Source organism: Polyodon spathula, chromosome 19, assembly GCF_017654505.1.
Source record: "Polyodon spathula isolate WHYD16114869_AA chromosome 19, ASM1765450v1, whole genome shotgun sequence".
In the NCBI taxonomy this organism is placed as follows: domain Eukaryota; kingdom Metazoa; phylum Chordata; class Actinopteri; order Acipenseriformes; family Polyodontidae; genus Polyodon; species Polyodon spathula.
This window is the reverse complement of record NC_054552.1, coordinates 23071983-23097529: the sequence shown is the minus strand read 5'-3', so window position 1 is coordinate 23097529 and position 25547 is coordinate 23071983. Positions and strand designations below refer to the sequence as shown.

The 25547-nt window shown below is 39.2% G+C and overlaps 2 protein-coding genes across 4 annotated transcripts in view; one reads left to right on the top strand and one right to left on the bottom strand.

Annotated features, from left to right (window-relative positions):
* The window catches only part of LOC121295116 (coiled-coil domain-containing protein 33-like), a 120231-nt gene extending 95787 nt beyond the window's left edge, over positions 1-24444 (top strand). The window contains exons 15-24 of one of the 3 annotated variants that reach the window (XM_041219523.1): positions 2820-3094; positions 4451-4517; positions 11543-11738; positions 13928-14016; positions 14907-15038; positions 15689-15773; positions 15943-16070; positions 16391-16480; positions 16831-16947; positions 23597-24444. In XM_041219523.1, coding sequence (XP_041075457.1) covers positions 2820-3094; positions 4451-4517; positions 11543-11738; positions 13928-14016; positions 14907-15038; positions 15689-15773; positions 15943-16070; positions 16391-16480; positions 16831-16947; positions 23597-23704 — 1287 coding nt within the window. In that variant the 3' untranslated portion in view covers positions 23705-24444. Of the gene's footprint in view, positions 1-2819; positions 3095-4450; positions 4518-11542; positions 11739-13927; positions 14017-14906; positions 15039-15688; positions 15774-15942; positions 16071-16390; positions 16481-16830; positions 16948-17176; positions 17983-23596 lie in introns of those variants that run through there. The other 2 variants (XM_041219524.1, XM_041219525.1) reach the window with 2 other exon arrangements.
* LOC121295117 (cholesterol side-chain cleavage enzyme, mitochondrial-like) lies at positions 18682-20947 on the bottom strand. The gene is made up of 4 exons (XM_041219526.1): positions 20736-20947; positions 19671-19837; positions 19202-19280; positions 18682-18918 (listed from the first exon to the last, which is right to left on the bottom strand). Exons 1-4 carry the CDS (start codon positions 20805-20807, stop codon positions 18703-18705), a joined length of 534 nt encoding a protein of 177 aa, XP_041075460.1. The 5' UTR covers positions 20808-20947; the 3' UTR covers positions 18682-18702.
* Positions 24445-25547: the final 1103 nt, after the last annotated feature.

Genomic DNA, 25547 nt, shown 5'->3' with positions numbered 1-25547 from the left:
CGTTTATGTGCTACATGTGGCAGGTTTTCTTATTTTGCTGTGTTAGGGAGAGAGGGAGGCTAGATTGAGATGCTGCCTTATACCAGTCAGCCTGGCCTAATGATGTCGTCTGCAGAATCATTGCTGATTTATTAAGATCTCTGAAAAGGCTTCTAAAGCTTGCTGTCTCAGCCTGTGCTGTCTGCTTGTTTAACAGATAAAAGGGGAGCTGTCAAGCATCCCACCTCCCCATCTCCTCCCCCCTCCCACTACCTGTACCTTCCATTAGCACTGACTGCCAAGCTACTCTGCTCTAGCAGTTGAGAGCGAGAGAGAGAGAGAGTGGGGCACAGGGGAGCAGCCCAGTCATGCAGGCTAATTGCAGAGCCCTGTATCGGCAGACACTTTCCCATCACTTAACTTGAAAGAGCCCATTTATTCCAGTTCGCTGGCTGTGCGCTGAATCTAGATAAGGCTGGAGCAAAGCCTTGTGTGAGGCTCTGCAGCAGTGTCTCTGTACTAGATTGCACACAGGGACAGGAGAGAGAGAGGAGGGATAGGGGCTAATGGAATGTTAAATAGCTGAAGGTAAAGCAGAATCTCATTCTGCACCTCGAGTAATGAGGTTTTGCACACTGTTTGTTTTGCATGAAGAGGATTAGTTGAATGCTCCTCTGAGGGAGGGAACTGAAGGGAATTAAAATGTGGTCAAATGGTTGGCCACAATTTAATGGAGGTGTTCTAACAATAAAGTGTGCAATGAGCATTAGGAGTTCATCTTATAAGTCATTTTTTATAGATGGAAGACAATTCTGGTATAGTGTTAATTTGGTTTACTCTGCCTATAAAACAAAAATCTATTATATTTATTTAGTAATATTAAGTCCTTATTTAGGTTAAGCGATAGTCATGAGCATTGCATTAACTTTCTGCCTGGTGAAATCCAGTTTATCAGGTTTAATAAGTGAAATTAAACTGCACATCCACGATGATTCAGTCAGTGTTCAGGGCTCAGGGCAAAGGTCTCTGTCAATGCACTGGGGTCAAGTGTTTGATCCAGGGAAATCTGATAAGCTTCTCCGGTAATGGCATCAAGTTGATTTCCATTAGAGGCGGGACAGAGTATGCCTAGTAGGAGACAGACGTGTATGTTACCACTCTAGCCTATTATTGGTCTTAAAATACATGATAGGCTGCTGTACCTTTAGGTAATGTCGATGGTTCCTTTAGCGCCACCTGCTGTGTCGAGGGAGGACAGCCTGTTTAACTAGAGGTCTAAATAACAGGAGCACCTGACTCTGTGTCATATGTATGTTATAGAATGGACTTGAATAAATAATGTGCACTATGCATTTAGTTCTCAGAATGCACTGTGACACATTTATATATATATATATACACACATGTATGTTGACATAGCTTTCAATGTCAACACACATTTATATACACTTGGTGTGTTTACTTATTATAAATCACAGAACAGATCTTGTATTCAGGATCACAGCTGTACTGGATAAGGATAAGATGTACTGCAATGTTGACAGATCCTTAATTGTGATTGGTTGGTATCTCATCTGTGATTTATAATGAATGGATGAGATACCAATAGATATATATTTCCAAGCTTCTCAAAAGGCTGGTTTTAACTGCTCTGCTATTCAGCAACCACTTTACCTAGATCTAGAAATGCTCAACTGGATCAGAACTAGAGATATAATGCATGGAGACTAAATTACCCCCCCGACACACACACACACCTTTTTCTTTAAATTTAGACTGGCTTCCTCTTTTATTTATGGGCCACCCAGTTGCTAAGGGGAGTTTGAGTTGTAGCAACAGCAGCAGACAATACACACAGAACAATGACTCTTTCTGAACACTTTCACTCAGTCGCTTCACCCAGCAAGTAGAGAAGCTGCAGGAAAGTCTGTGTAAAATAAAAACAGATTTTTTTTTTCTGTAGATGCATGCTTCTATAAAGAATATTAATCAGCCAGCTACTGCAAAGGTAAGGTCTGTTTGGTTACAGTTTCTAGACAACCCTCACCAAGTAGTTTTCAGCATGGAGTTTGTTTAGCTGGGAGCAGCTGTTTGCTTTAGCCAGGGTCAAGTCCACCATGGGTTAGTTGTGGCTGTGCGAGTGCTTGGCTATAAGCACCTGGCAACAGAGTGTGCTGTGAGACAGGACTGCGTGGTGTTATATGAAGAGAACATACGCGACATAGGGTCCGTGAAATAAATGGCTGTTTACTACAGGCCTCACACAACCACAGTAAGTACTTGAAACTGAGGGAAACTATTACAAGAATGACATTTAACAATCTGATTTAAAATAACAGTGACTTGCAGCCTTGCAATCACAGTAGATCAAGTATGTATGAGATATTTGCACTGAAAAATTCTGTTTTGTTGAATGTCTGTTTATCTGATGTGTTTGCAATTAATGGAAAAGCAAAAGTATTGACCTACCCATGTTACTGGATTTCTAGAAACAAACAGCAACACTTTTTTGTTTTAGTACCAGTATCTTCATTAGTTTAATATGGGCAGGTTATGCTTTTATATCTCTTGTGTGCACTGCAAGCAAGCGAGTACCTTGTACAAGAACACACTCATATACCATTGTACATAATAACTTCATCTGAAGTTAAAATGAAAGCAGCAAGTATAGATTTTGTTGTTGAATTTCAGATTGTTTTACCATGGCAAAATAAGAAGCGATGTTTGATCGGCTTTACATTGCTGTAAGTTACAGATGAACCTTATCATTTGCATGCCTGACAAACGGGCTGGTTGACTGGCTGGCAGTCCAGCATTACACTCCTGTTTCTTCTCCCCAGCTGCAGAGAGATGGAATCAACCTTCCCTCCTACGATGCCCTGACAGAGATCCTCCCCGAGTATGAGCACCTGTTCAGGGCACCCATCTCCACTAAGGGGGGGCAAGACCAGAAGGGAGGGCACATACCCCATAGACAGGACTCCCGTCTCAGGCAGGACTACCCCGGCGAACAGGACCATACGAACAGGCAGGCACCGCATGGAGAACACAAAGCTCAGGACCCCGATCAAGACCCCCTCTCACCGTTTCACACCCTCAGCTCTCCACTCAAAAAGTGAGCAGCATTTTACCATCATTACATTTTCCCCACAAAATAGAGTTTACTACATTTCATTGTGTATCTACATACACATTCTTTAATCTTAAACTAAATATCAGAATGAGAAAGTGTGTTGCTTATTGTTGCTAGCGTCCAATTGTTATGTGTAGTGTTTTTGATACGTACAGTTTATATTGTATATTCACAGACATTTCCAGCAAACATAAGATCCTATATTACACAAAACTGTAATACTGTTGGTGTACTTATATGGGGATGGAAATGAGACTCCCCTTGCATAGCAGTTTAATCTATTCCTGTTTACACTATGAGTTTAATAAGACACATCTAAGCTTGTTATCTGTACACAGTAATCAGGCTTGCAGTAAAACCTGGAATAGGTGACATTGCTGTGCAATTTGAGTCTTATTTCCATCCCTATTATTGTAGTACCCTACATTGCAGGATGAAAGCAGAATTGTGTATTCTGGTGACCAGTGGTTAGGGGACCCATGGTGCAGCTTGTTGCTATAGATGCATGTAGCAAAGGAGCCGGAGAGGGTTACCCCAAAGACATGTGGAAATAATACTATGTAATGTTTCTGTATTGAACTGCGGAGAAATTTCAAACAGCATAAAGTTCTCTTAAGTTTATTCCGTGAGGCAGCATCATTTGAAATTCCTTTAGAAGCACAATGTTTAAGATACACATTCATTTCAGTGGTTGTTTTTTTTTTTTCAAACTGGTGAGGACCTCAACCCCATCTCCCAGTGCGTCTAATCTAATGTCAATACCATCTGTGTCTATTCTGTGTGCCATTACTACCAAAGAGAATGTGTTACTTTTCTATCCCTCTGTGTCAGTCAATCACTTCTTATTTTAAACATAGAGAAGAGTAATAATTCTATTCTTTCTTCAGGTGGGAAGCAGTTGTAAATAGTGTGAAGTTAAATCAATGTATTCTTTGTGTAGTACAAGCTCACCAAATATGAGGAAACTTATGTATTTCCAGTTAACAAATTCAAATGGCCTGACTTGTACAGTGTGAAACAAACCTTAACTACTCCAGTAAACAGCAGAGTCTATTCATTAAGGTATGTGTTATCACTGGCTTAGAGTAAGAGGCTGTGGCAAAGCAGAGCTCTAATGTTTCTGGAACCCACTGTATAATTCAAGTATTTCTAATTCTATTGAATTCTTGGGCATCTGTTTCTGTTTTCTGTTTTCTGTTTCGGACTATATAAAAGAAGTCCCATTTTACTCTTTGAAGAGCTGAAAACCTTTAGCAAGGGTAATTACAAGAAACGGTAACAGAAAAGGTTTGCCATTGCAGTACAGTAAGTGACCGCTGCGTCTGTGTGCTTCTTCAGCAGAGACCCTATCCGAGACCCTGTGTACGACGGCCAGGCTACAGAAGTTATTGAACATGAAAGCAGGGTGAGTACAAATTCACAGACACTGCTGCTGCTGCAGCTGCTGCTGTTAGTATTAGCAATTGCAGTTGTGGAGAATAATCACTAACTGCACATAATAAGGATGTAACTCTATCATGAGGTTCTGGTGACATGCCAAACCACATGAACCCACGATGGAATGACGCCCGATTGCATGGGTGGATCTGGGGGGGGGAGTCAAATAATGTCAAAATATTGTTACTTTAACGGTATTTTTCGTATCGGGTATCCCCCCTTCATGACAGTCTTGACCCCTCCCCCCACTTGAAAGTCTGAGTCTGCCCCTTCATATGTAAAGTGTTGGACACATACTGAGAGAATGAAAATTGCTAAAAGAGTGTATAATACAGTAAGTGAGTCTGATGTAATTCATTCCTCAGTATTCACGTTATTTATTCATTTATTTTTTTAAATACTATAAAATAGTTTGGTTTTTTTGACAGTGTCCTTTACACAACACTGATTGCATGAAACATTTTGCACGGATATGCCGTCCTGTTGAGATTCTGCCCTCCTAGGCGACAGGGATTAGCAGAATGAGCACTGAGCCGATATGGGAAGCAGCTGTCCCACTTTCTAGGGGCTGCTGTTGTTTTGTGGAGAATCTTTGAACCCCTCCCCCCTTACCCTCTGTATTGGTTCAGCACACTCTGAAAATCAAATCTCTTTGTATGCATTTTTTGTTGGAAATGTCAAGCGCAGAGCCTGGCTATGAAACTTGTTTTGGTCAAACTGATTATACAGTGTTTTGAAGGGATAAATGTCAATGAAATGCCTGCAGCGATCAGAGCTGTTATTAAGCCCCTTGAAAAACATGTCACATTGCACTCTGCACACTGGTCTGCTAGTGAGATGGAAGGATTAGTACTTGTAGGAAATGGTGCTGCATTTTTTTTTTTTTTAACTTTGTAGATTGAATATCACAGTAAAGACATAGTCAAATAATAATAATAATAATAATCACAGTAAAAATTGTCATTGATGTGAAACTAAAAGTTGATGCGATTTTAAAGCAGCTTTGTAACAACCTGTAAAAGTCACAGGTCTCTGTTTACGGTAGTCATCCATATTTTGTAGTAAAAAATCACCTGGTGTCGTGTCATGCAGTATTGTTCATAAAGCTGAAAAAGGAATCCCTGTAAATATGTATTGCTCACACTTATATGACAGATGCACACGTTATGCTAAATGTGTGTTTTTTAAAAATATATATTTTTAAGAATATTTTTTTCATAGCTATGAGTTTCTATAGCTATTTATTTCCTTCACAAGAACTCAAGATAATTGCATTGTAAATGACGCCTGAGTTTCTTTGTGCTTCCTGCTGGAGTAGAATCCGGTGAACCAGAAGTGTGACATCGAAATATCAGCAAGGAACAATCAATACATTTCCTTCACAAATAACTTTGAAAAAGAACTCTAATTTACCTATACCTTCATGTTTATAAAAGAACATTTGGAACATAAGAAATAGGAATGCATATAACGATTTAGTTTTTTTTTTTTGTTTAATAGTCTCATAATGTACTCTTGCCTACTTTACAAAAGGAGTGGTAAGCACCCCAGTTTATCGTCATTCCTAGAAAATGTTCAGCTTCCTAGTGCTCAATTGGAATTATGATGTAAATCAAAAACGAAATCAAGTAAACAGATGTTTCAGCTACTGCAGTACCCTGAAGAACTATCCCAAAGTGTCTTTACTTGCATTTTGGGGTACCACTGCAATGTGTATTCATACTCAATAAAAGCATTTTCATATATTTTAAAAGCAGGTGTTTATTCAGGGATCACAAGGTATTTAGTAAGCAAGTGAGATCACATTAGGAATGCCCCTTTTTTCCAGCACCACAAACTACCACTGGGTTTTCATTTATTTGCAGGCCAGGTTATGTAAAACAGTATAAAATGGACATTTGGGGAAATAAAGAACTATTATTATTCTAGCTATATCACTAAGACACATCCAGGCACTTCATTGGCAGGGCTGGCCATCTGTGCTGAGAGAGTAATAGTCCTGGAGCGACACTAAAAGCTGTTTGGAGGCCGTTCTCTGTATTAAAATTCGTGGCAGTCAGAGACTGGGGTCTGATTTGTGACCCAGATGATTGCACTTTCCTCGCTCTGATCAGAAGAGCCCCCCCTCCGCCCCACACAAACACACACACTTTTCCTCATACAGTTGCGACTCGCTCTTCCATCTCATCTGCAATCATAATTCTTCCCCCTCGTGGTACATTTCAATTAGTTGCCCAATTTCCTCAACAGGACTCTGGGGACTCTCCACTGGCCTCAATCCCTGTCTCCTAATCACCTAGGCTGCCTGGAGCTCCCCTGGCTGGTGGAGAGTGTGCAGGAGATAGCTAGTGATGATGGTGTGGAGACTGACAGGCATTCTGCCTGCTTCACTCCTACAGAGAACAGCACAAAAGCCAGCTTGTTGCTACATGATGTAAAGGAGAGTACAAAGATGTAATGTGCAGTGCAGTGTGGTGATGTATACTGTAGATCAAATCTCCACAGTTACTCGGTGCATCTTATCTATCAATACCTGTTGGTTATGTTAGTTATGGTATGTACACTCATTCTGGCTGTAGTGCCATTAAAGCTGTCTCAAATTTAGGTTTCATTTTATACCATCATTTTTTGGTGACTGTTTGCTTCATTATTCTGTGCCCTTGTGTACACTCTGCCGCAACGGAAACGAGCCCTTGTTGCCTATCCAGTTTGTTTACATTGTCTAAAGGTAGGCTGCTATCACCTAAGCTGCCTCCCTCCTTGAAGACTACTTCACTCTGCAGATTAAACAGAAAGGCTAATTTTGCATCTGCAGCAGCAGGAGGTTACTAATGTCATCTGCAGACTCCACTAGCTCAGGGGAAGAAAAGCAAACATTTAGACAAAGAAATAAAAAGGGATCTTTTTTTGCGTTATAGTGATTGTGATCAGGATCAGTATGCATCCATGGAGCTGATATTTTTAACAAGGGTGTGTACCCATATAGGGTAACATTTAAAGAATGTTTAAGCAGAAGTAGGTCAACTCCATTACTTCTATTACAGCACTATGTATTTGTATTCTATAACATTGCGAGGCCGTCCTTGTAAATGAGAATTTGTTCTCAATTGACTCCTCTGGATAAATAAAGGTTTTGATTGACTGGTGTATATTTGAAGATGTACATTGTAGTGCCAAGTAAGGTTCAAAATCCCTTTACTTATTGTGCTAGCAATATAATCACTGGTCCCCCATTTTCTTCTGTTGACGATCTTTTGTCTCTCTGCTAGTATTTTATACAACAGCTATGTGAAAGGCAATGCTAAAGACAATGCTGCTGCCTGTGTTTTAATCAGACCATGTGACCTACAACAAAGGTACCAGGATGCAGATGTTCATCTGTCCTATAGTGTGGTGTTTGAAATATTTTGATATTCCTGGATTATTTTTAAAAAGTGATGAAAGAAAATCAGGATACAAGCACCCGAGCTAATGGTAATAAAGCTATGCCAGTTAATAAAATGCATTTAAAAGCATTGTTTAGCATTCCTTTAAGATGTTATTTGTTATATACCTGTTTGCCTCACAGTGACATGCAGGGCTGGCAGCTTTCAAAGGGAGGAAGGACTAATCAGACCTGAACAGCTCCTGACTTTCAGTCCTGGGCCTCTTAAGCAGAGACTGAAAATTGTACCAAATTGTGCAAGTTTGCTTGTTTGTCAACCAACTTCTTCTGGGGGCTAAACTGAGATCACCAAATTCATACACTCCCAAACATACAACAATATAATAAAATATACATATATGCAGCCAGACATACAAATATACATGCTATGCTTATACACATTCATTCATTCATTCATTCATAAATACATATAACAATCAGAAACACAAAAAACTATGCAAAAGCAGATGCACTTTTATAAAAGCACTGTATTTTTGCAGTTCGTCAATCCTTTTCCCATTGTTATTGTATTCATTTACCATTATTTGCCATGTTTTCACTGTGCTTTATCACACTTTGCTATGCTTCCATAAAACTTAATTTTTATATTTACATATAGATTTATACAAACTTACTGTATATACAAGGTAAAGGCTACCATATAGAAAGAGGTACTGTAGCATTGTACAATTGAGGCTGAGAAGTTTATAAGGTGACTCTTTCACAATTGAGTGTGACCTGACATTTGTCCCATTTGAATGGAATTCACAAAGAGAAGGTCACATTCCTTGCACTGTAACCTAGCTGGGATAGGTAACGTGTTAGCCTTGCACTTGAAACAAGGACTCCGAGCAGAAGTCCTTGCAATGGGGGTAGTGTGGCTTCAGCAGGGATTTTAAAAAGGAGTGCTTCACTCATTGTAGTAAATCCCCCCTTTATCTGGCCTGGTGGGATACCTCCGGGCGCAGAAGCACGGTTAGCAGACTCTTCAGTGTCTCGTGTAAAGGAGTGATTACATTGTACACCCAGCCAAAGCTAATCGATTGAAAGGAGAGCGCTCAGATACCACAGCTGCTACAACTTATTCCTGTTTTTAATTATTTTGCCAAACAGATTAGAGCATTTCTGAAGAAATGAATATTAATAAAGCAGCCTCATAATCATTGAGACGAATTGCTCTGACAAATACAGCTTCAGTGGGGATCTGAATTGTAATATGGCTACTCATTATCACAGATGTTCTTCGGGGGCATGATATAATGTGATGTTTCTTTTCAGCCTTCAATCCCCCGCTAGGTCTTGTAAGGTCTAGTGGTCTACAGTGCCCCCTAATGTTAGAAGCTTGAACTGAAGCACACTACACACTGTATTCTATGACAGTGAAGACTTTAAGCTGTGTTCTTTTATGAAGCCTACAGCACTGTGATTTTATCAGATTTATGTTCCAGTTTTTTGGAGTGATTAATAAACTCCATTATATGTTAAGATCTACTGAATTCTGCTTAATATGAATGCTTCTCAATGTCGGATGAGGTCATTGCTTTGACCTGAGTTCAAACCTTAAATATAAGGCTTAAATATCTAATATTTCATTTTAAGTAAAGACGCTTTGGAATAGTTATTCAGGGAAAATATGTTTTTGTAGCTGTAGCATCTTATTTACAAGAGTCCTGGTGTGGTGTATAAAACAGAAAGATTATATAGTCATTTAAAGATACCGTACAACTTAACACCATCCATTAGTGTCAAGTTTACAGGACAAAAAACTGAAAATATTTAATTAATAAAATGGAATTACTTCTATAGAAATCCTTAATTACAATATCAACATGAATATTCTTATACAGTAGTCTGAAACAAAGTCTTTATTTTATTTGTGTACTAAACCTAGTTGAAATAAGTGTGATTGAGACATGAGAGCCCACTATATAAAGTGATTTAAGGTAGGGCCTGATTATTTTGATTGGCAGGCACTGATTTCCTCTTTACAGGGATTCACCAATGTCATGCAGTGCAAAACTGGTCCTGATCAATAGCTGCTCATTGTAGTTTGACTTTTTTTCCACTTGGTGGCGCTTCTAGCTCAAAAGTAACTGAAATCCAATAAGCTTTTTATCTATAAACCTATAAAGAGAGTCCAGCGCTCTGTTCTTGTCCTTGAAGATGTTTCATTGTACAGTTCTGGCACAATATATACTCTCTTTGTATTGATGTTCTGTAGAACTAAGCAGAACAGATATAGCAATAGAGAATATATTTTACCTCAAGTGGGATATATATAGAGGGTTCTCCACTGTTTAGAACAGGGGTCACAACCCTTGAGTGGAGTGAAAGTAGGTTTTATATGCTTGCTTTTATGAGGCTGTACCGAGAGTCAATTGCTAATCAATCATTCAATTGGAGTCTTGGTACAATTGCACATGAATTTATCTAGTGCAATTTCCTGTGCTCACATATTATTACATTTTACCTGCACGTGAAGTGCTGTGCAATCCTCGTGCCTAAATACAAATATATATTTTAAATCACTCATGTTACACAGACCCATTTATATCCTGTGTACCAATGACTATACACCAACATTAACATACAACACACAACACGCAACACGCAACATGTAAACATAAATATGCACAGGGGCGGGAACTCACTTACATTTTTATATTTATCCAGTAAACCACTTATGAATAATATAGGGGTATGTGTGCATGTGCATACCCTTGTAAAAGTTGACCACTGTATTTTTGCATTTTTCCCATGGTTATACTATGCATTTACCATAGTTTACCCTGGTTTGCCATGTTTTCAATATGCTTTACTATACCTCATTGTGCTTCAATGTAAGCCCCTCTCACTGATCTGGGGTGTTAATGTCGGTGCAGGATAGGGTTGACAGCAGGCACTTTATCACAGTCCTCCGCTAATCTCCTCAGGGTCAGCTGACTGGATCAAGGTTCCTGTTTTGAATTGTTGGCCTGACGGGTTCAGGGCTGTGTGAGGAACCTGATGCCATTTCAAGGTGTCTGTGAAACAGTTGGCTTGGGCCTCTGGTCTGTAGACACCCAGGATTTCAAATACACTGAGGAGATAGTATTTAAGGCTTTTTTTTTAATGCTTATGGTGTACAGTATTTACAGTTTTCCTTGAGTTTTTAGACACTGATCTGTCTGAATAAAAGTCTCTCTCAACCGCAAAACTTTTTTTTTTTTTTTCAACAGTAGTGTTCGAGGGAGCTTTTTTAGTTACACAATATTAATAGAGTTACTCAAGGAAAAATTAACAAGCATTGAAATCCAGACCCCCTAGTAACTAATGTGTTGATTTTTGGAAATCATTTCAATTGAACCTGAGGTAAAAATGACCAATAATATTGAATGTATGGAGACACCTGACTTTCACGCAATAGTATCTACAATGATACAAAACCTATTAAAGAGTTGTGACATCAATCAGTTCTGTTCACCAAAATGGTCATGTTCAGCTGGCACCAGTGAGCAGCCCATGAAAGCTTCCATTGGATTGAAAGTGTGGAGGTTTGATGGCCCTTTTCCTCTGTGTGTGTGTTTCAGGAGCTGGAGAACTATCGCACAGCCATGCGCAAGATGGCGGAGGACATCATTGCACTGCGGCGACATGTGGGCAATCTGGAGTCAGACAACAGCAAGCTGCGCAGCGAGCTGACCCTGCACCAGGACCTGGGGAAGACACTGCTAGACGATACCGACATCGACGTCATGACCAAGGCTGAGATCACTGACCGCATCGGTACTGCACCCCACACACACACACACTGATTCCACTGCCCAATGTGCCATTCTCATATCTGTTCTTGTTAAGCAACATGCTTTTGAGCCTAGTACCTGTTTCCACTGCCAGCAAAGCTCCACTTGTTAAGTTCACTTAATGGTATAAATAATCAGTTTAATACATTACAACATAGAAACAGTACTGATGCAAATTATGGAAACAACAAATGATTTACAGCAAGAGTAGGGGTGGGGATTGGATTGCCCTCAGATGCCATACTTATAAAATACCTTGGTATCTCTGACTAATTTAATCGTCTCCTCTTTAGAAATGTGCAAAAGATTTTAATGAGAAGTTTATAACAGTACCCTAAAATGATCTCCTTTTTCTTGGTAAGGAGTAAAACTAAGGATGAGGAATTTGTTGCTGGATAACTTCACTTAAACAAGATTTTCTTTAAAAATCTGCAAAAGATTTGAATGAGCAGTCTGTCCCACAAGTGCCGTGGTACTCTAAATACGATCCACTTACTACCAACTGCACCCGTCTTTATGTCAGTCATTCATTTGCATCATTTGTGTCAGAACTGTGTATGTATTATTTTCCTGTAGTAAACCCTGTGTGCTCACTCAACGTGCACTGAGAATGTTTTACTAACCGTTATCCAAACTGACACCTGAATGAACCTGCTTACAGAGGGAGGCAAGACAACAACTGTTCAGAATGGTTTTGTAGGCAGTGGAAAAATATGTATTTTAAGGGGTTGATTTGATCAGCCTATACACTACCAGGGAATCCACCTGGTCTTCATAAACCACTTATTATCCCCAGTGGTATAAAATTATTGAAATAAATCCAGCTTTAGCCTATCCTAGCTTGATATAGGTTACTGCCTTCATAGGTATAATACCAGTTGAAACATAGTAAAAACTTTCGCTACCTGACTTTGATCAATCTATACCCCTACTAAACTTAAACTAGTAAAGCACTATCTAGGAATATTAAATCAACTTACTCATGATGCACATGAAACATTAAAATTTGCCAGGCACAAATTCACCCTGTAACCTTATTTTCTGTTAGAATAGTTCACTTTTTTTTTGTTTTTTTTGTAATAAAAGACAATCTTATCAAGTGTTTTTTTTGTTTTTTTTTTTTTTGTTTTTTTTTTGTATCAATTTAAGGTGTAACTTTGGAAAATGATAAACCTTCTGTCAAAATTTAAAAAAAAAAAAAAAAAGGTTTGGGTGCATTTTAAATGTAAACGTTTTTTTTTTATTATTTTATTTCAAGTCCAAGGTTATTCTTGATTCATTTCCAATTGAGTCCTTTGCTTTTTGCAAACATGTTTGTGCCACCTTCAGATAAGCCAGCTCATTTTGCTGGAAATGCAACATGATAAACGGCTCTGCGATGAAGCTGTTATCTCCTGAAGGACAGATCCTGACCTTGAAATGGCGTTTGGCTGCTTAAAGGACAGTTATGCTTGTGAACGCATCTGTCCATCGCTGCTCAAAGACACATTTCACACACTTCATTTTAAAATGCTGCTTTTTCCATTTTCCAAAGTTTCAGCCTTTCTGATAAACATTCAGACAACGTAGCAAACAAGTTAGTCATTGAAAGCCTCAGTTAATTTGAAAATATTGCTGTAAGAAGCTGCATGTGAAGACATATCCAATGCATTTAATCATTTGGCTATTTTAAATTAGATTTAGTGATGGGGTTTTTCCTATATTGACGGTATGTAAAGCCATTCTAAGTAGTGGTGGCCATACCCAACAGCCCATTGTAAACACATCGAAAGAATCCAATGATATGATAGTATAGTAGATATGCACTAGGAGACTGTATTGGTTGTGCAAAGCATGTTTTCAACGAGGTAGCAGACCCTTATTCAAGCATGTTGTTGCATGTTATATACCCAACCACTCACAAGACCATTGCATGAAGAAATCAGCAGTTGTTGGACACAGGTATGTTTTATGTGGCTTTCAGGTGTGTTTTGAACAAAGATTTAAACAAATGAAGCCTCTTAAAGTATTTTAGTTCTGTAAAACCAGGATACCCTTGTAAACAAAATGTCGGGAACCTACGGATACCTACTTCAGCTCAATCCTGCTATGCAATTAGTCTGGAACTATGCTGGCTATATCTTAGCACCCACTATGGGAACTAAAAACTAAATAAATCCTGTTATTTTGCAGCCTCTTTGAAATTCAAACTGGCCAGCGGGACGGCAGAGGTGAAAACTCACAAGGATAAAATCCAGCAGCTTCAGAACGAGTTGATTCGGGTGAGCACATTGGCAGACACAGATTTAAAACAGGGCACATGCTGTAAACAAGGCATATTAATTATTGTTAAGGTGTTTTCTAAATAACACAAGACACATTGTAAAGCCAGTTTTTATTGACACCTTTAAATAGGATCTCCTAACTGATTCACTCTCAAGTGCACTGTATATATTCTCTATGTGTAGAAAAAGTTTGATTGAAGCATTATTATGTCATTGTAATAGGAATGCATTGAATACAGCTGCAGATACATGTTAAAGTTTTAGTGCAAGTTCTTAAAGCAACAGAATCAGGGGCATGATGATTTATAGGCTGTAACTTGTGCAGATCAGATGTCTAGAGCCTTTCAAAGTCCAGCCTGTCAGATTATAACATGGAGACAAGGCTGGGCTTATGAAGGCTCTCCCAAAAACTTTGCATAGACATTTGTTATTCCACCAAAAGTTATTTCACTGTTATACACAGCTTTTTAGTTGTTTATTTATGTGTGCCATGTAGCTTTGTCTAAATTATTCAATGTAGTCCACTGAAAGAGTCAACATTTTGGAAACAGGGCTCAATCATCTGTAGAAGCAGGTGTCTAAGGTGTTATCTAAGCCATTCGATTATCGAGTACAGTAATAACAGAACGGCTGACTTCCATAGAAAACAATAGGACAGCAGTGTCCGGTTTTGTATGATATAAATTTCATTTTCATATTTCTGTTTTCTAGTGTAACCAGTTGCCCTGCTGTCCTAAAATGCTCCCGTCACAAAAGGAGTACACAATGCATATTTCTGTATGTCTACAGAGGTGTTGAGAAGCTGTGTGCCCCATATTCTCAGCTCTTTGCGTTTTACTTTCGTCCCTGAAGCAGTCAGTAGATGTTGAGTGATTGTTCCCTGACAGAAAAACGACTGTGAGAAGGAGCTGCTGCACCTGCAGAGAGCTCACCAGCAGCAGCAGGCTGTCCTGCAGAGATACCAGGACCGGGCAGGCAAGGTGAAGAGCCTGGAGGGTACCATCAGGCAACAAGAGAAGGTAACCCTCACTCCTTTCCTTTCTAATACCTGGCTCGTATATGATACCAAGCTTTTCTCTTGCTTTAACGGCCATCTAGCCTTTTAAAAAGAACATGTTCTTGCCTCTCTTTAGCACTCTTCTCCCTTGTCATGTTGACTGCATTGTTTTTTTTTTTAAACTGAGTCAGGTGAAGCCTATTTAGCCTGCTACCATATTATAAATGTACTTCCTGTGCTGCAGGTATTAGGACACCACCTGACCCACACTTAACAGTCCTTGTTGGATGAGGCTCAGATGAGACCTTAATACCTGCTGCACAGGAAGTAAATATATAACATGATGGCAAAATGGGCTTTGTCAAAACAGGTTACCCCTTTACGGCAGCAGCGTCCCACAATCATGTTCAGTACTGTATACGTTGATAGAATGCGTTGATGTTATGGATGATTGTGCAAGAGTGTATTAAACACATAACACTCAGTGATTTAATTCATTCTGAGGGGAAAAGTCAAATAGACAAAGCATTGAAGGAATTAGAGGTAAATAGTACAGGCTTTTAGAGTTGTTGCTATTTATATAATTTAAAAAGACCTATAGATTTGGATTTCCTTTAGTTCAGGATCTGGTAGTTTAGCACTGTAAAGTAAGACATCCATTGTTTGTTGCAGGTAATTGAAAAGATGGAAAAGGTGCTGGACACTAAACTGAAAGAAAAGAACAGAGACCAGCCAGCAGCTTTGAAAAAACAAACAGGTGAGGCTGACAGTACAGGACACCCTTCCATTAGCATTGGCTTCACTTCTGCGCCCAACATATTTACTGCAAGCAAGGCAATGGACAGCATTTCAAGAATCCTTGCTGGTAGCTACCAACTCAGGAATGTTCTTACTAATGTGGAGCTCTCCATCTTCTCTACAACTAGGGGGCAGCAGTGACAACTTGTGGAAAGAGATAGAGTCAGCGCTGGCATCAGAAAACTCCAGACTGAGGGCTGAGTTAGAGAAACTGCGCTACCAGTCAGCAGCCAGCCCTTTCCAACAGCCCTTCCAGGTGTGTGCTGTGCTTGGACCATCACAGCAAATTCGTTATGCTGCAAGTGCTTTCCCCATATAGACCAAGTAATACGTGGTCATTTTTACACGTATCCATTTTACACAACCCACTTTATTGCACCGAAGCTCCAAGGTGAATACATGACTTCCTTTCCCAGAAGGTATAATTGGTACAAAAAACTGTTTTTCACTTATGTATAATAATGCAGTGCAAGAAAAATACAACACCAACACAAGGCATGTATTATGTTGAATTAATCTGCAATAGCCCTATATGATTATGTTCTGATAAATGTATAATTGCATGCTGTTCCCCAGAAACAGGATTCCTTCTCTGACACAGAGAAAATGAGTTTAATGGCCAAGCTGGAGAAGGCACAGGGGCGAATACAGATGCTGGAGACCCAGGTATTGATTTTACCGCTTGCCAAGTGAAAGCCTACGATTTGCTTTCTTGCCCATTGTGACTGAAACAGGAAAATGCAGGTTTTATTTATTACAGTATATTTCTAGGGATTTCCATTTACACAGAACAAGCATGTGGCCTGTACACTGCAGGGTTTTCAATTAAATTATGTTGCTGAAAGAATAACTAACAGGTCCCTTAACGGCGCTATGGTTTATCCAATTAAAAGAAATAGACAGAGGTTTTATTCATGTGTGATTGAGGGTTATAATTTAAGACATTTTGCCCATTCAAATGTTGGTTTTGTCCCTTGTAGTCATGCTCTCTATTTATTTTGTGTTGTTTTCCCCAGCTGGAGGAGAATGCGCGGAGATGGGGGCGAGAGAAACAGGATATGCTCACACGGCTCAATGAACAGGAACATGGATTTGCACGGTCATCCACCATGATTCTGCATGACTTCCCTCAGGTCAGTTACTAACGCAGTGAAACCAAACAGCTAGTCATCTACCTCAAAGCACAGCAAGCATTGCTTTTAACATTAAAACCTCCTAGTATACAAGCACCCATACCTGGGTCCAAAGAATGATGCTCAACAGATCAGACTTCGTACTGTCATTTATTATTTTAGTATTTAATATACTGTATAATCAAAGTTAAAAGCTGAATTGCATTGGCCATCTTTTTTTTTCTTTTAGAAGTCCGATTCCTTGCTAAACAGTAGATACAGAAAGCTGGACCCTCTGACGTAACCTTCCTGCTGCCAGACAATCAACACAGAATTTTTTTTTTTTCCCCCATTAAAAAAAAACATATGTACAGTTTGCTTTTATATTTTTTAGTAATTTTCCAAAAGAACAACTATTGTTATTTTTAGGGTCGAGATAGTAAATTAAAGTTGATTGTGAAAGTGTTTCTTACTTTATTGAAGTTTGGAGGTCGCTAAAGTTTGTTTATTTCTTCTCTCTAGTATTCAACAGTTACCGATGAAATGCGTCACTCCATTCTGAACAATTTCTTGGGGCGAATTTAATGAACAAACTGTGAATGTTAACTGTGCCGTGTTACTCCTTTTGTTGTTAAACATTTCTAAAAAGGGTTCATGTTAATTGTTGCATTGCCATTTATTTAGAGTACATGGGTTGGAATAATAAGTTCAATAACAGCATCAAAACAAGCAAACTTAAATCAAACTTAATATCATAAACTCTAAGTACTGGCTTAACTCATTAACCAACACAAAATGAGCTGCTTCGTATCCAGTTATCACTGTATCATTACTGAAAAATAAAATACAAGTTTGGCCATAGTTTCATGTCTAGGAAATAGCTTTAATAACCTCTAACAATGAGGTGGCCATGTAGTTTATTAGTGTTGATCTTTTGTTATGACTTTATCAAGGTAGAGCAAATACAGAATTGTACAAATAACATTTAAACAAGAATCAAAGCAACCTGCCTGTACTGTGGAAATCCTGGACCGAAGTCGACCTTACCCTCTGCACAATAAATAAGGACATGGAGCCTAAGAGCCTTGTCTTGTCATTGACGTTCTTCTCCTAATGCAGAGGACGCAGGGTTAGTAAGATCGGCTTATCTGGAACAATGATCAGTTCAAAGGTGCTCCCGACATCCACTTGCCTTTGTTTTTCAGTTTTGAAGGAGCTGAAGTGACATGAACATAAGTAGAAATGAACAATAAACCCTCACTCACGTACGGGTATAGAGACGTGCAGTTTCCTTTAAAAGGGAAAATTTGACCTTTCATCAAAATAATTGTCAGAAGTTGCACATCGAAGAAAAAAATATTTACACTGCAGATGGCAGTACAGATTTCTCAAGTAGATGGGAGATAATCAATGATTCTGTTTGATCAGCAGTATACATTTTGAATAATGTATAAAATATTTGCAAATCTGTATGCAGTAGAATAAAAAAGAAACTATACAGTAGAATTAAAAAGTGCAGTAGGCTCCCTCCTTGTGATCAGCTCTATACAAAAAAACAGCTCACCATGAAGAGCATTTTACTAAGTCCCTTTGATTGTCTCAATAGACAGATTCAACTTCATTTACGTAAGTCATTATCGGTGTCTTTATATGTAAAGATTCATTTTACAACTGAGTTGCCAACACCACCTATATTTATCACCAGAATAATTGTATCAAACATAAAAACGAATCTCAAAGTTTTAAGCCATGGTTAGAGCTGAGGGCTATCTACCATTACCTGCAGGACTGTGCACTCACGTGAATGAGGAAGAGCTGCATCTCAGTCTCTGCAATCCTGTGGCCCAGGCACTGCCGAGGACCAAACCCAAAGCTAAGGCTTTTGAAATAGTGGTTCTCCCCTTTGAGCCAGCGGGCGGGGTTGTATTGCAGAGGTCTGGGGAAAATCTGTTGATTCCGCCCCATAGCGTAGAGCCCTAGCTGCACCAGAGTCTGCATAAGAGAGAAAAGAGAATAAACACAGGGCTGGAATAAAGTTCCTTAGCATGTCATGCATCCCCATGTGCTGTGGTTTACCTAGTCAAGTAGGGCATACTGTTGATGCTGGCACAGAACAACCCAAAGGGAATACAATGGTTCAATAAAAAATGCCCATTGGAATGGCCTGTACAGATACCGTAGACACTGACATTTATACAGAGCTGCTAAATAATGACTTTATTCCTGTACTCTTTAATTCAGAGCTTTGGTAGGAAAGTGGACAGAACATGTTCACCCCTGATGGAATGTGGGGGTTTTGGATCACAACATCCTCAGTTATATATCTTTGCAAGCTCACAGCAACTGGGTGCAGCCTGAAAAAAATAAAAATAAAACACATTTCTAACGTTATGGGACTTTTTACATTCCTTTGTTGGAATGTATGGGCTTAGGATGTATTGATTTTTTTGTAGTACTCTTTTCTAAGCAGTCTTTGTGGCCAGTTATTTTACCACCTGAGTTTTGGCTCAATTTAAAATTTCCAATTATGTTCCCTCACAAGCTCCAGAGAAATGACTATCAGTGGGAGTCCTCTGATCCCACCACCAAGCTAATTACCTCTCTTAAACCCAGGAGCTCGACAGCATGTCTGCTCTGTACTGTAGGCGTCCACTTGCGCATACCCAGTCACTGGCAGGTTTGGGCCGGGGCACAGCCGAGAGGAGACTGGAATCCTCAGAAAAGATCAGTGACTGTGTTCCTACCTCAGCGTCTCCTTTATGGCTCCTTTAACTAAAGGAATTGACTTTAACATCTTGGTCATGTCCCCCTGTGAAGAGGCCCAGGCATCCTGAACCTCAGCCTGCAGCTGTTCCTGTAGGTCTGGGTATCTGGCAAGTTCATACATGGTCCACAGCAGGGTAATGGAAGTCTGCAATAAAACACAGCCACAAAAACAAACACTAAAAATGATTATGAACACCGATAAAAGCATAAAACCAAAACATCTGTCTACTTGAGTAAAGTGAGAAATCAACCAATGACTTGAGGATGTCAGAATTCTAGTACATCTTATCTTGTGTATAGATATCATCCCGTGACAATTATAAGGTTAAAAAAAATAATAAATTTGTTTAATAGTAGTTCCTGAGAACAAGCTGTTTTTGTGACTTATCGGAAGATAACGTCATGTGTAGGGTGTCTATTATTATAACAGGAATACCTTTTGTACAGTTTGAGATACTAAAGGTTGGATGGATGCAAAGACTTAAAGAAAGTCTTTCTAGGGCAGAGTTGAAGCACACTGACTCAAGGTAGGGTCTTTGTGTATAGCAGCTCACACCACAACTAGCTGTACCAAACCAGTTTAAGGATGGAATGGAACTGATCCACACATAGCATCAAAGCTCTTTCAAAACCCCACTGAATCAACCCACAACCACAGAGCTTCAAAGTACATTTTCAACAATGTCACTCAAAGTACAGTAAAGGCTTTTTAAAAAAAAAAAAAAAAAAAGATTAAACTATCTGGCAGAATAGAATAAGTTTCATGAAACTTCAAGAAGAACTTGAGATTCATGGTACAATGTCATTGACTATCGTTTTTGACTACCAGATTTTCGATGGGGTCAAAGGCCATGCAACATAGAAAAATTCTGAAAACTGTCATACTTTTGAAGTGTGACTCATCGGAGTGTTATACGTGAATGACGCACTGTGAATACACTTGTTACTCATCGCCGTGATAATTGCAATTATTTTCATTATCTAAAAAAACAAAAATGTCATATCGAAGGGCACTAGTCCTGGTTGCATATGGTTTTATTTACAGTGTCAACCCCTCCGGCCATTAGTTCAGTCACGCTGGCCTTGATGTCTTCAATGGACAGCTTGTCCAGCATGAGGAGGCTAGCCAGGACTCTAAGGTACTTCCCCTCACTTGCAGGAGACTGATGTAACTTCCTGTAGATGTTCTGAATGCATCGGTCAGCTGAAGAGAGACAGGAGACATATGAAATCTAGTCACAGACATGTACACTATGACATGCCACAGTGTCCTAAATTCATCTTCCATGCACTGCAGTCAAATACACTGGTGTCCGGTCCTTGAGATACACTCATTTAAAATCAGTTTTGCAAATTCTAGGCATGCACTTTATGATGTTTCAGAATAGTTTGCTTAGTAGCAGTAGAATTTGCAAAGCTGTGGTTAAACGCAATGGTGTATTTCAGGGAATCCAGCAACTAGAAATATGTGATAGTTTGAACTGCAGTAAATAAACTTATTTTAGTCTGATGGATGGATCAGAGATTCATGCCTGAATAAAATGTATGATTGCTTTCTTTTATAAATTGAGGCATCTCAAAGTATAGTAGCTAACAAAATAATTCTGTACATCTTAGATCTACATAGGTCCATAAATCTACATAGGTCTCAAATGTGTAGTTTTAAAATAAACACGTGGTAGCACACGTGTATTTTAATTTTAAAGCATGATTTCTGGTATTACTTTAGAGAACAAAGGAGGTATCAGGTTCTATGCTGTTCTTGGGTTATCTGTTTGTACTTACACTCACTGGGACAATGTCTTCAGCAGTGTCTTCTGGGCCAAAGCATCTTACTGGCTGAAAGCCTATCAGTCAATATAGCATAAAGAAACTAATATCGTGGTTTATAATTTATAATGACTCATGACTCCTTTATTTAATTCCAATATTCAAGACGTATACACATTTAAGCATTATCTTTTTACAAAATATAGCACTAGTTATTACAGAAGCAAAGGTAGAGCTCAATGCCCTGTCCTTCTGGCATGGTGCATGGCAGAGACATTTTGTGGAACTATTCTGTTGGCTAAAATTACTTTAAGGAGGCCAGCGTGTGTATAAAGACAATGCAGCCGGCTCACCGTGACTGAAGATGGCGTCCCAGGCCTCCACGTGGTCTCTCCACACCTTGGCCCCGACTCAGCACAGTAGGGCAGGGGGGGATGTACAGCATGGGTGACGTGGTTCTGAACATCAGAGTGATGCAATCAATGAACTGCTGGGTATCAGGGTCGATCTGGTCCTGCAGCAATCCCAGACGCTCCCCGTACAGCACATGGCTCGCCGCTAAGGGGTTAGAGAGAGTTCCACAAAACTGGCACGTGCAGCAACATTAAAACAAACTTATAAAAATGTTACAGTAAAAATAAATACATTTAAAAATAAAATGTTGGCTAAATCAGTAATTTGGCCATATAGGGTTAAAGACAAGTCATCAATCCGCTGCCCTGTCTAGTCCTATTGAACAACATGAAAAGCCTCACACTCCAGTGCAAATCTGAAGTGCTCATGTGAAAGATCTGCCATCCATCTTCCTTTCCAACTCCTCTCGATCTGCTTGTGTACCCGGGAGACAAAGTCCTGCCCCACTTCATCCAGGAGGGGCACAAAGTTTCCCACCACTTGTGGAGAGATCACCTCCTTATTCAGAATGACTGTTGGATCGCCAATCCTCTCCATTCCTGAGAAAGGCAAGCCGAATGGAGGTTTAGCTCTGTACTGTTCTGAGGGAAAACACAGCAGTAAGGTGTTCAACCAAATAAACCCACCCAACGCTGAAGGAGCACAGAGGTGAGAACAGCCTTAAAAAGGCAGCCTAAAGTCTTTTTGAATGGATTACTACAATAGATTACTTAATAAAGGTCAGATTAAGTAAAAAGTCATTTTTGAAATAGATGTTTTACATGACTTGTACAATGGGGACAAGAATCGTATGACCCTGCGAGCCCCTTAGAAATGAAATCCCAATGAAAAGTTAAAATGACAGCCCTGGCAGACATAAGACACAGCAATGAACCGTATGATATTACTGAAGCAAGACCCCGTACCTCCGGTTCCTGTAGTCTCTGTAGGAGGTCCAGGCCTCCACCTTCAGTCTTTTAGGGTAGCATCCCTCTGCTTTAAACAAGATGGCAGCATCCTCAGGGTTGATAATATTTACAGTCTTTAAAAAATTGTATTTAGGGTCTATGCTCTGTGTATCACCACAGTACCGATCAGAGTCAATTATTTTGGTGCAGTCAATTATTAAAAGTGCAGTACTGGAAGTAAAAGTTTATCATGGTACAATTTCCAAAGTAATTTCAGTTTTACCAAGAATTTCCCATGGCTATGCTATGTAATTACCACTATTGCTTCACCATACCTCTCTGTACTTTTAGTATGCATGATTATTATGTATTATTGCACTTGCCTATGCTGTTACTATGGGAAACCTTTATAAGGTTTTACTAGGAATATTTAGTCATTAAAAGGATTTACAACCTAATCTCTCCTCCCCTTTTCACTGTATTGGGAGTGTTTATGGTAGGTTACAAATACGTTGAAAAGGTTAAACTTAAAATGTTTGTTTTTAAAAAATTAGGAAATTAAAATCACAAAAATTAAACACAGCACTTCAAACTCCCACGAACCTATTGCTAAAAGATTGAGATAGACATCAGTTAACCAGCTAGCAGCCATACTTGTTGTTATAACCTCCCCCCTCCAGCATCATCTTTCCCAAAAAATCTTTTGCTTGCAGTTTAAAACTGTTTACTAACCTATAGTAAATAAAACTTTAACTTACCTATAAATAGGCCCAAAGGAGTTGAAATTGTTAACCATTATCTGATGAATGTTCTTAAACTCATCCAATTTCCAGAAAGTATACAGATTGACCAGGCTGCTCCTCCAGTTGCCTGGAATCTCATCAATGGACCTGACTGTACCACTGGCAGCAGGAGAGGGGCAGGGGCTAGTGGCGCTGTGACAGCTACGCACAGGATCTCCTCGCAGATCGGTCCCCTTTCCAGTTACATCTCTGAGGGAATGGAAGTTGGCAACAGTCGTCCAGTGCAAACTTCCCTTCACCATCATGACTGTCCGACGAATGCTCAGCAGTGCTGCAGCACCTCAGTTCTGGAACTGTAATAGCCTCTTTTAATACAGCCTAACTCTCAAGGTCTAAGAGATGTAGTGGAATTTCATTCAGTTAAAAACACAACACACCCACAGCCACAGGGCATACCCTGCCTAGACCCATTTTTTGTGACGATGCTGCTTGTCATCAAATGACAAAACAAATAACTGTGTAAAATTATTTACTACTAACACTTGTCAAAAATGTTCCAAACCTTCAGTCATTTGTAGGTGCTATTGCAAAAGTAAACATTCTTAAAACAATAACCGCGTCCTATAATGTACAAACCTGTTGTCAATATCATGCTCTGAAAACGACAGCGGATTTACTCGTTAATAAGCCAAAAACAGACCACATTCCAGACTGTTCAAAGTTCATAAATCCTGTTCGTTCAACGCGAGTGAAATGTTCAGTCATGATCAAGTCGATTTAAACTACCTACTTAAATCACTTTTTTTAAACTAACTACGCTTGCCCCCAATTATGTGGTCATAAATGTTAATTACAACACCATTTCACAAGCTATTGTAGTGTAATTAGGTAATAATAATGTTGACGATGATTTTGATGATGTCAGTGCATTTAGCTCTATATTTGATGAAAAATAATAATCTGTACACAATTTATAAAATAGTTCTGTGCACATTCCGTGAAACTATGATACTTTACCTGTGACACTGCCATGAATTTTAAAGAAAGTTTCCCGCAATTTCACAGGGCCTAACACAACGAAACATTAAAAAAAATGTATGCTACTTTTGAATTGTGTTTTATGAGTTCCTGTTCAATATGTAGAGCGCAAGGTGTTTCAGTGTTGTGTAGTGTGAGGCGTTTCAGTGTGTAGAGTGTGAGGCGTTTCAATGTGTAGAGTGTGAGGCGTTTCAGTTTGTAGAGTGTGAGGTTTGACGTCAGTGTTGCCAGATTGGATAGGGTAATATATTCTTAAGAGCAATAAATTAAAGGACCTCCAAGAGTTGTAGGGGATAAAGAGATACCTTCGATAGTCAAGATCTCAGTGGGACCTTCAATAAGAGCTGTGTCCTATTATAATGTACAAACCCATTTTTAATATCGCTCTCTGAAAACGATGGCGAATTTACACGTTACAACAAGCCGAAAATAGACCATATTCCAGACTGTTCAAAGTTCATGAATCGTATTTGTTCAACATGAGCAAACGATTCAATACTGGGAATCTCTTCTAAGAAAGATGGTAGTTATTAAGCATGCAACCAAAATAAGCTTGAAAATCACACAAAACAGTTTTAACACAATTAAGATTTCACATTAAAAGCATTACAATGAGAACTAAAGTTTAACACAACAATTCACCAAAGAAATACTAGTACACACTGACACAAGGGGTCACAATACCTGAATAGATATTTTAAGAGTATTGTTACCTAGCCTGAAAAGTAATCACTTTCAGCGTTCCAGTACCTTGCGTTTCTCCGAGTGTCGGGGCTCCCAACCTTGATGGATAAATATTAGAGCTGAGGGCTCCAGGTGCAGTCTTTAGTTTCTTAGAGTCTTCTTAGCTCTGAGGCAGCAGTCACAGGTTTGGGATTATTTGAATTTCCCGCCTCATGCTCCGATTGGCTATTTTGTAGCACATGGTTATTTTTACATTTCTTTAGACACCAAACATGTCTGGTTGCGGTTTTGGTTATGGTTTGGTTTTGGTTATGGTTAG

Bases quoted from the DNA above. Each gene is read 5' to 3' on its own strand.
- LOC121295117 (XM_041219526.1), bottom strand. From the start codon at position 20,807: ATGCTGGACAAGCTGTCCATTGAAGACATCAAGGCCAGCGTGACTGAA. The intron at 19,838-20,735 runs GTAAATAAAACC...GTTTTATTGCAG, and splicing joins TGGCCGGAGGGGTTGACACT to ACTTCCATTACCCTGCTGTG. The intron at 19,281-19,670 runs GTAGGAACACAG...TATTTTTTTCAG, and splicing joins GCCATAAAGGAGACGCTGAG to GCTGCACCCAGTTGCTGTGA.